Source organism: Bactrocera latifrons, unplaced genomic scaffold (genome assembly GCF_001853355.1).
Source record: "Bactrocera latifrons isolate USDA-ARS-PBARC rearing strain unplaced genomic scaffold, ASM185335v1 scaffold_504, whole genome shotgun sequence".
Lineage (NCBI taxonomy): Eukaryota > Metazoa > Arthropoda > Insecta > Diptera > Tephritidae > Bactrocera > Bactrocera latifrons.
Window position 1 is genome coordinate 129383 of NW_017537162.1, and position 10659 is coordinate 140041.

Consider the following 10659-nt stretch of genomic DNA (forward strand, 5'->3'; position numbering starts at 1 on the left):
AAGTATGTCAAAGATCGTGGATCGTGAAACAAGGTCGTAGGTGCTAAAAATTGCATCCCTGCATTTGAACCAGCAAGTTRACAGATCAGCCAGAACAACCAAAACTGCTCTGTACCAGCTAAYTTCGGATATAGACAGTTTCCTGGAAGGAGAAGAAGTAATGTTGTAGGCCTTCCTAGACAGCGAAGGTGCTTTTGAAAACACGTTTCACGCGTCCGTAGCCTGGCTAAAGATGGTGGAGTGGGGTTGAGCTGAGCATCAACCTCTCTAAGACGACCATCGTCCCTTTCACAAGACGTAGGTTCTTGCCCTGCCTCGGTAGAGATGAGAGACATGGTAAAATATTTTAGTCTAACGCTGGATTACATTCCGCGGTGGAAGCAGCAAATTGACCATAAAAGAGCTGCTCCGCAAAGAAGAAGTAGTGGGCGAATAATTCTGAGCTCGCTAGACACGCAATGATATACAAGTACTTCATACAAAAAAGATCTTGCTACAACATATGTGCTAGTAGTTTTCCCAATGCTCGTCAAGCTGACTTGAGCTTCAGCCATCTATTGGTAACAGACAAAACAGATACCGGATCTTCGGTTATTCGATGAATGGCGCTACTCCTTGCGAGACTGAACTCATATTCAGTGCAGTGGATAAAAAGTTTGAAACTAGAAATGATGKATKATTCATGACAAGAGACTTCRCGACCAATTCGTAAAGAAKATCCCTTTCTCTCTTCTGCAGCAGTTCCTTACCACTCATGTCTCTCTCCCTAATATGAGAGCAGAGAAAATACCACATCGGTTAGGTACAGGGATGCATTGGCCGAAGTGGTCTAGAGCAAAGATAWATTGTGTTCCGATTCGGACGAATGTCCAAGCAGATAACCTCGATCTACACATACCGSCTATACCAACGCRTRTCTTATGTAGCATATAAWTAAATACAAGTATTGATCCKGTCCGYAGACCTAATGTTTTTGAGAGCTTCTCGGTAAACTCTTAAGCTACATAGCTTCGTGGTCTCTTCTAACTATTACCTAATAAATATGGTTTCATTTAGTCAAAGAACAACTACTGGTGTGTAAATATTATTATTATTATTATTTCATTGAAAAGGATAACACGATTACGCCTTAACATTTTAAAAATTTTGATGTGTAAATAATGACATTATAAATATACAAGACCGCTTCCTCTTTGCGCTCTTCTTTATATTAGGCTTTCAGTAGAGGCTTCACAACAAAATCGTTTCCTAAATACCATGCATAACATGGAAATCCATTCCAAAGGTTCACAGAATTTAAAAGACAAATTAATTTGTGAGCGCTAAGTTTGAATTAAATGCCCAGCATGCCCACAGCGCAATGAGTGAGTGAGTGGCAATGGTTGGGATGTATTTCGCTGACCCTTTTTCCGCCTCTCAGCTCAGGGGTGGCAAAGCTTTCAGCACATTTTCGGTTGTAATCACKTGAAGAGGGTCCAAGCAAATTGCTGCAAATGAATTTACAAAAACAAAAATCCAAGTTGAAGTGGCAAATATACGTATTGCAATATTTTGCTCGCCTCACAGACAGACATTTACAAATTAGCGGCCATAAAATGCAATTAATTTGGTGCAAGCAATTTGAGCGCAGCAAGCGTTTATCAACGGCACGTTTGTATTCTGGGTAAGAAAATTGTTGAAACTGTTGAAAATCGAATGAAATGAAAGTGAAATGTGTATTAACTCTTTAGAACCCAGCAAGAAAGCTTTGAAGAGACTCATACTTACACATGAGCATTTTGGGAAATTACAATTTTAATTTCCGTTGTTGTCAGCTAAAGAAAATACAATCAATATTGACTTCAAAGAGCGCGAAAACATTCCTTGATTAAGTTACAGCACTTCTATACTCTCGCATACACAATCTGATATGAGCATATACCATATACTATGAGTACAAACCATCATATRCATATGTATGCATGTACATACCAGCTCCCCTCGAGTAGCACATTAGCCGCCCACTTTCATGAAATTCAGTTACGCCCAGCCGTTTTGGGAAAACGAGTAAAAGTGGAGCTATGCGCGAAGTTTTAATGAGTGCACAGTGTGCGTGTGTGTATGTGTGTATAAGTTTGTGTTGACTTAAAATTCACTGCTATGATTTAAATGAGTATTTCGTTTGAAACATGACCACCTATTTACGCCGTTGTCGCTTCAAAGCTTGCAAGCGTTGCATATGTTCGCAGAAGCGCATGTATAGTACATATTTGTATGTCTGCAATGAATACATGCTTTGATTCTGTTGCTAATGAAATTGAAAGTGAAAAGTTTTGTAATTATATTTTGTGTCTGTAGCATACTTAAGGGCGTTAAAGCACTGATGAACAAAGCAAAAGCACGCTACATATTAATTTGCTATGTCTAAGTTGAGGTAACTGCTCTTGTCTTCAGGTATGCTTTATCTGTGTGTTTACAACAACAAAGCKTGGTAACTTGCGATTCTGATCATCAACAAAATAGCGTTTATGYTATTGACAACAATTTCTGGGACAAGTTCAAAAATTTTTGGAAAATTAAGTAAATTTCTTCAAAGTCAAACAAAACCTTTTTCATGTGCTGTGTGACTTTTCGTTAAGAAAATTTCGTTCTTATAACTCAAGCATCGGCTCATAACATTAATTACACATTCCTGCTTTCAAAATCTATTTTTTAGGTTTTTTCTGCCGATTTTTTCTGAGAAAAAAATGAAGAACCATCTTGTTTCAAATTTGGTATGAGATCGTCGAAAATTTTGCAGATATGTTTCAGGAATGTTTCTACTCTATTACAAACACAAGTACTTGAGTGCCGGAAACCAYTCAGTGAAGGTCGTGAAGTCAACGAAAACTTGCCTCATGCGAAACGTTCACCAATCTCTGTTAATGACGATAACAACGAAAAACTTAAAGAAACTGTACATAGTATCCGAAAGGTAGAAGAGAATCGTAACATCTTTTGTGAACCGTTTCAATATATTATTAATTTTTTGGTTATGCTCGGGATCAATGTCGGACTAGTAGCAAAAGACTTGTATCTTTTGCAAAAACGACGTCGAGCAAAGGTCATAAAAGGGATGCATGACACCGTTGTTGAAGGCATTTCAGTCTTGACTTATAAAAACTGTATGAAAAATTGTTTTAGGCTTTGGCGTGACTGTTTGAAAATACSTGAAAATTCAGATTTTTAATTTGATCAGATGGCATAACGAAAAAGATTAGTTTACTCTTTTTTACATTTGTAAATTCTTAAGCAAAATGTACTCAAAACTCTCAAAATGCATTTTTTGACGCAATCCTTTCTTGAAACCGAAATCATAGATCGAAACATTCTTCACAGAGATTTAAGTTTGGAGGGCAAGTTTTCGCTCGCCATCATACGTAGTTTTCTATTTCGGCATTTTACAACCCTAGTTTTGCATTCTGGCAACTTACAATTTTTCATAGTATGCGCACTTAAAGGTATGTTTAAAGGTTTTTTTTACAAATAAAATGATTTTATGTTTTCGTCAAAGAATTTTAAGTTCAGGCTAAAGAAAGAGGTATAAATCTATTCACAAATTACTTATACATACATACATCAAATTTGTAGATAATAGCAGCCTTTATTGCAAGGAAAATAAACACATTTACTTTTTTATAATTCAAAATAATAAATACTGTTATTAATTCTACTTTTGCTACCACTCTGATGCTGTTTCTGTATGACAATAAGTTGACAACCGCTATTTAAAGTCATTCACGTCTATGAGTAGTAAAAAAGTCACAATCTGTCAATTCTCACACCGTTACAACTTCTGCGTTACATAACAAGCTTTCATTAATAATAATGCACTCACATTTCTATATAAATCATAAAAAAAGACAATAATTTATGCGCTACTTGCGTATTTTTACAGCCAAGTTCAGTGACCTGCCTCAATAATAAGGTCAATAAATGCGATATTTGACGTCATTATGTCAATGGCCCGCTGTTGATTCGGTCATTACCTCTCGGCGATTTGGTTTCACTGTTCGCTTACTGTTTACGAACCATTCAGTCCATTTGCTATACGCCGCGAGCCAACAATTTTTATGCACCTACTGTGCTATGTAATTCTATTTTTTTTCAGTTATTTTTTTTTTTCATTTTCTCTCATATGTCATAATTTTATTTCGCAAATTTGCTGTATGTTACTGGTACTGGCTACACGAATAAATAAAMGAAGAAGAAGAAACTTGATATTGTAGTTGCAGCAAGGTTCCGTGAAGAAATTCTCCGACAATTTCGTTTGTTCATGAACTCAGCAGGTGGTGAGTTGATGGAGTTTATTATATTTAATTACAATTACAATTTCCCAATGTTTTAAACTTTTTTTTGCGTATAAAGAAACTTTTGTTGGTAATATAAAAAGAAGTAAATAATCACTTCCACCTTCAATATGAACTCTTTTTATACATTAGTTTAAGAAGTGGCAGAAATACTATATGATGATACTATATTCGACCCTTCAAACCTAACAAATCCTGTACTCCAGTTGAGTACCTTTGAAATTTAGTTTTATCAAGTCGTAGTCCAGAAGTCGGTCCGTTGTGAAGTGACAGGGTAATTAGTAATTTATACAAGTGATCTCCTGCTGTCGCTGAAGTTTTTAATCGCTTCAGTTAGTTAAGTTCAACAAGCAGCCGTTTAATTGCTATGCTGACACAGTGAGTTGAGTTTGAACATATGACTGTTAAAAATATAAATTATTAYTAATTTTATTATTCAAAGTTTCAGGTAGACAGTTTTGAATGACATTCAGATTTTACTAGTTATGAAGGCATACATTGAGTAGTCGAAAAATTGTTTTCGTATTTTGTCAATAGATGTCGTTGCAGTCGTATTTCTCCAGTGTTACCAATGACATTGTGTCATACCATATAGTGTTGGAAAGATGAAATAAATTTTAAACTTAATTTAACCAAGAAATTATTCAATTGAAAAAAGTTGCAGCCGTAAAAAAAGATAAGAATGCCACACAAGCCACCAATGAAATTTTTGCAGTTTACGGAGACGATGCTGAATCAGTTCATGTAGCACAACAATGGTTCGCTCGTTTCGTTCTGGAAATTTCGATGTGAAAGGTGTACCTCCTTCTGGTCGGCCTTTCGTTGAAAAAGTCGATGCAATTATGGAAAGGATTGACCAGGACCGTAACATAAGCAGCCATGACATCGCTAAGGAGCTTAATATTCATTATCAAACGGTTTTGAACCAGTTAAAAAAGGCTGGCTACAGAAAGAAGCTCGATTTTTGGGTACCATTTGAATTGTCTGTGATAAATTTAATGTACCGAATTAACATCTGCGATTCTTTGCTGAAACGAAATGAAATCGAACCATTTCTGAAGCAAATGGTAACAGGCGAAAAAAAGTCTCTCAAATACGACAATAATGTGCGAAAAAGTTCATGGTCCAAGCGTGGTGAAGCTCAGTAAATGGTCGCAAAGCCAAGATTGACGCTTCGAAAAGTTTTGCTGAGTGTTTAGTGGGATTGGAAAGGAATTATGTACTATAAGCTGCTCCAGCCTGGTCGAGTGATTGATTTTTTGACAGGCTTCGTCTTCCAATAGGAGGACGCTAAACCACACACATCTTTGATGACTCGGCAAAATGGGGGAGAGATTGGCTGGAACGTTTTGAAGCATCCACCACATATGACCTTACATCAGCGGACTACCATTTGTTTCGATCAGTGCAGAACTCCCTTAATGGCATAAAGTTGGCTTCAAGAGAAGCCTGTGAATATTACTTGTCGCAGTGTTTCGYCGAGAAACCAGAAAAGTTTTACACTGATACAATAATGTCGCTTGCGGAAAAATGGCATAAAGTGGTCGACCAAAACGGTACATTTTTGATTCATTAAGTTCATTATAAATAAAAATAATAATAAGTTGAATTTTGATTAGAAATACGAAAAGATTTTTTCGACTACCCACRCATATTGTTTTTAAGATAAGTCTGAAAATTGTCAAAATTGGACTGTAACTGTTTAAAACCYCAAAATACCGAAAATGTCGGCCACAGTCTCTATGGCTGAATTTTTTACCGCATATATCAGTTGAGATGCATTTTTGAAATCTGGAGATAGTTTTTTCCTGACAGCGATATGTCTGAATATCAAAAATGGGTGGAWTCGGGTCAATTCCTCTCTTAGACCACATATATGTACCTAAAAAAAAAGTTTTTAGAACTTGCGGCTGACTTTATACCATACATATTGGTAAATATGTGAGTTATCCTAATAATCAAATCGAGTGAGAGTGTTTCTCCTTGCACTTTCTTTCTAAAATAATATATTTATAATATTAGTTTGATCTCCAGTCACTTACGACTCACTGTGCACCGCTGTCTTTTAATATAAAAAAAAAACCACTAATGAAGATTGTTGCGAGCAAGCACATGCTGCGCTCAACATARATTGGCATCTTGGCGCCAGACTTTCCACCTCACCCGTCCCCTTTACGGCAAATGCTTAAGTTGTTTTGGCATATCGACAGCGAATGTCATAATCTCGAGTGACTTGTTGATACAACACTGTTTGCAAGCGTATAATTTAACAGCAAATTACAAGCATGAGGATACGCTGACTCCGCGTTAAGGCAGTTGCCGGAAAATTTAATGCTGCGTTGGCAAATAAAAATTTTACTAAACGCGCTTTGAAATGAGAAGATAAAGTGGCGCGCGTTGCAACTTGACGCCAATGACTTGTAAGCGATAAGCTTTAAAGGCGATAGTAAAAGTGCAGTTACGTGCTTTTGAGTGCATTTTTGTTGCAGTGTTTTGTAAAAYAAATTGCAACTTAAACTTTACAACAGAGCTCTCGTACTCAATTTGAGCTTGTCGCTCAATCGCTTGTGGAGCTGCACGGCGTATACGTAACATTTAGCTGAAAGGAAGTATTTTAGTGTTTGCTGCTGTAAGTGGAGTTCCTTTTTCGTTTTCGATTAAAGTGTTCGATATTTGCGTTAATTAATATTTAATTAGTCAAATTGTAAATGAGCAAACGAGAGCGTGGAAGTAGACAAGCGCGCCAGACTTAAAAGGCGCGCTTTTTCAAGGTTTCCTTGGCGCTGCTAAATTTAAATTTTTGCTTTTGGAATTTCTAATAATGAACGCGTATTGTTGCAAGTATCTTTTTTGCCATTTTTTAAAGCTACTTAACTAATGAGGCACAAAGCGACGCGCTTTTAACCCGCTAGTTTGCTCTGAATTTCGTTATTACCGTTGGAAAGTAACGGCCGCCTTACAACTTCGTGTTGTTCTGCTTGAAACTCAGCCGTTAATATGTAAGTGAAATGTTGCAGTTAATTAAGGATTGAAAGTTTTGCAATTAACTTCAAAAGTAAGTGCAGGGAAAATGAGGTTAGTTGCTTGCTAAATAGCAGCGCAATTGAAGCCTACTTGCAAAGAAGTACGAGGAGCTGCGAATGAATATGCTTAAATATTAACTTTCTGGGATTTTGTGTCAACTACAAAAGTAAGTTGTAATGCTGCTTTGCTTTCGTTGGGATTCAGCTGTTAATTTATTTATCATGACTTTGTGCTCAAGGGTGACGGTTTACTAAGTTTGAAGTTATTGATTCAAGGTTGTGGTATGAACACTTGTGTACTATAATAAGACATTTCTGAAAGTCGTGCATCATTCGAAAMTTGAAGAAAAACCTTTATCTTGTGACATTGCTTTTTAGGCATATTCCGATAAMTGCATGTTTCAAGAAAAGCTTCAATTACATTTTTCCAAAAAAACGGAGCAAAAATTTAATCTTTTTATTATACTTTCCAGTAAAAAAAAAATTATATTATTTATAGTTAACGACGAATCACGTACAGGATGGCCATCAACATCAACTAATGATCAACAAAAAATACATAAAATATTATTTGCAATTTYTCTCCACAATTGGATTTTGATATTATCATTATTTTTGAAACCTTGTTGGCTTAATTATAGTTACTATTATAGTGATAATTTCCACTATAATTTCCATTATGTCTTCTGTAAGGATGGAAGGATAGAGATCACGAAAAAACTTGCTACGTTACAGGTGGTGGTGTTCTTTTAGCAGTTCATCGCAAATTTCGTCCTCATTTAATAATGCTTGATAATAATATTTTAATTCCTGACTAACTATCTATTTGTATTTCATACATCCCTGCTAATTGTGCTCTAGATTTGTATAAGATGTATGGAAATAATATTTCCTCACTGATTTTAAGTAAGGTATAACACAATAACATTTTTGTGTTATGGGTGACTTCAATCTAAGCAATATTGTCTGGTCCGACTTTCCTAAAGCGCTGCCCATATTCCCTCCAATTCTTCGGCTTCTCGTGAGTTATTTCTCATTTATAGCCTGCTTATTCTCAATTTTATTAATCAAATTAACTCAGCTGCGAATAGTTTTGATCGATTTCTTGACTTAGTCTTTCTCAGCGATAATTTAAACTTTAGGTTGATTGATGGATTCTCTGCCATCACTCCAGCTACCATTCATCATTCTCCGTTACCGTTTAATATTGATGCTTATCTTTTCGCTCCTGTCAAACCAATTGACGAACTTGGTTTTAGTTTTAGATTTTGTGATTTTACAAGACTCAAACATTTGCTCGTTGAGTTTTAATGGAATGACTTACTGATACTGCTAATAGTTTTTCCATTTTTAAGAAAACTATTCAAGAATTTCGTCGTTATAATATCCCGGTTAAAGATATACAGCTATATAAGCTGCCATGGTATACTAGGGACCTCAAACGCTAGAAAAATCAACTGTTAATTACTACAGAAAACTCTCTTGAACTAAATTTAATGTCTCCCCCATGATTAAATTGAAAAAACGTTGGCGTAAGTGTATTGAAGCCAAGAGGAATCAGTTTGAGGTGCACGACATAGATTTTAAAGAATAAATGAAGAATCTTAAAAATACTTTTATGAACAAGGTCTTACTACTTTTGGTTCATAAGYACTTATATTGATGTTGGATATTTGRWGKTTTATTTTGAAAGTTAATATCWTCGGCARGAAGTACTACTTATTGTATGATACATAAATATATTTTTATTGTTTTCAGAGCCTCSGTGCCACCTGAAGAGATATTGCAATTTGCTCACTAAGCTATTTCGCTTAAGTCGYTTTTATGGAGTAAGAAATCAGTCAAAAATATAAAAACATAGTCGAGCTCAGCTCCCACTAGCGGCACGCTTTAAAGTAAGTAAGAGAAACTAATTTTTATATCGAACACATGATTTAGAGCCAATATATTTTAAAAAATGAAATTTGCAATTTTTTTTTTTCAATTTCAAGTGCATTATTATTTAATTATTTCAAAATAAATAATTTTAAAAATTCGATTTTTAAACTAATTTGGCTTTATTAGCCTCACAAATAACGAAAGTGACTCAACTAGATCTCTACTTAATATTTTCTTATAAAGTAAATGCAAATTAATCGGAATTTTTATTACAAAATTTCCAAGTTCAAAAGAGAGAAGTTCTACAGAAATACTGCTTCCAGTTTTTGCTTACAGTTGCCTTACTCGCTAAACATTTCAGTTGCTTTGCCCAAAGTTGCTATTAACCTTAATGACTGAAAGTAATTTTCGCACTTTAGTAGCTATGAAAATTAGTTTGCCGGATGTTTACGCACACAGCGTATGAAAAACCTGGCATTTCTATTTGTTTATTAAAACACTTTGTGGCATTAACGCAGCGCTAATGCCAGCTAATCCAAGTAAATTCCAGCCGCCGACATGCGACCTGCAAACACACACACACACACACACATACAACCATAAACACACACTTGCCTCGACATACATATATGGTACACCTGTTCAAGAAGGGCTGTTGTGGCGCGCACTTACCATGCTGTTGTGGTCTTCGTTGCGATAATTTGCGTCTTTGCGGCGGCGTTTCCGTTTCGCTGAGACGCGGCTCGCTCGTGCAGTAAGAACGTGCATTTTCCAGATTATATTGCTGTTGCTGCTGCTGTTGGGCCTGTGCTTGTGCGCGTCGTCGTACCTGCAGGTGTGAGAAGAACAGTTGTGAGTATGTATGAAATATGCTTTGTGGCAAGCAGCAAAGTAAGTAGGGAAATTTGCGAGAAAATAGCTGAAACGAGATTACAAGTTCAGGGAAAACTCTAAAGTTGATTTCCTTATTGCTTAAAGTGCTACATCTATTTAGTAGCCCCCGCCAATAACTGCCGTTATGCATATAAACTCGCCAATAGCTATATTTGCTTGGACTATTTTGTTGTTGGAAAGTTTTGTTGTTGTAAGCTAAAACTTTTGGTCGAGGCGCAAAGTTTTTCCAGCGCTCTTTGAAAGTTATTGCGTTGCCATTTTGTTGTTTTTTTCTTTTTTTGGTTTTTATTGTGTAGCACGCAACGCTTGCCTGCCGCTGTGCTAAGTAAGTGTATATGCTATTGCGCAACACTGGTTGCATGAATTGTGTGGCAAACAATGTTTTCAAGTGTTTGTGCTTGCAGTCTCTTTAGCACTGTTTTTGTTTTTGTGCGAAGGCTTTGCTTTTGTTATTGTAAATCGGTTTGTTTTTGTTTTTGTTGTTGTGTCGCTTTTTCTGTTTTTGTGTGAGATTTTGTTTTTGTTATTGTACACGG

At 36.0% G+C, this 10659-nt stretch overlaps 1 protein-coding gene across 1 annotated transcript in view; it reads right to left on the reverse strand.

Annotated features, from left to right (window-relative positions):
* The window catches only part of LOC108973851 (GTP-binding protein RAD), a gene marked incomplete at its 5' end in the record, with an annotated part of 63062 nt that extends 53004 nt beyond the window's left edge, over positions 1–10058 (reverse strand). Inside the window, one exon of the mRNA XM_018941355.1 lies at positions 9902–10058. Within this exon, the coding sequence (XP_018796900.1) occupies positions 9902–10058 (157 nt within the window). The remainder of the gene's footprint in view (positions 1–9901) is intronic.
* Positions 10059–10659: the final 601 nt, after the last annotated feature.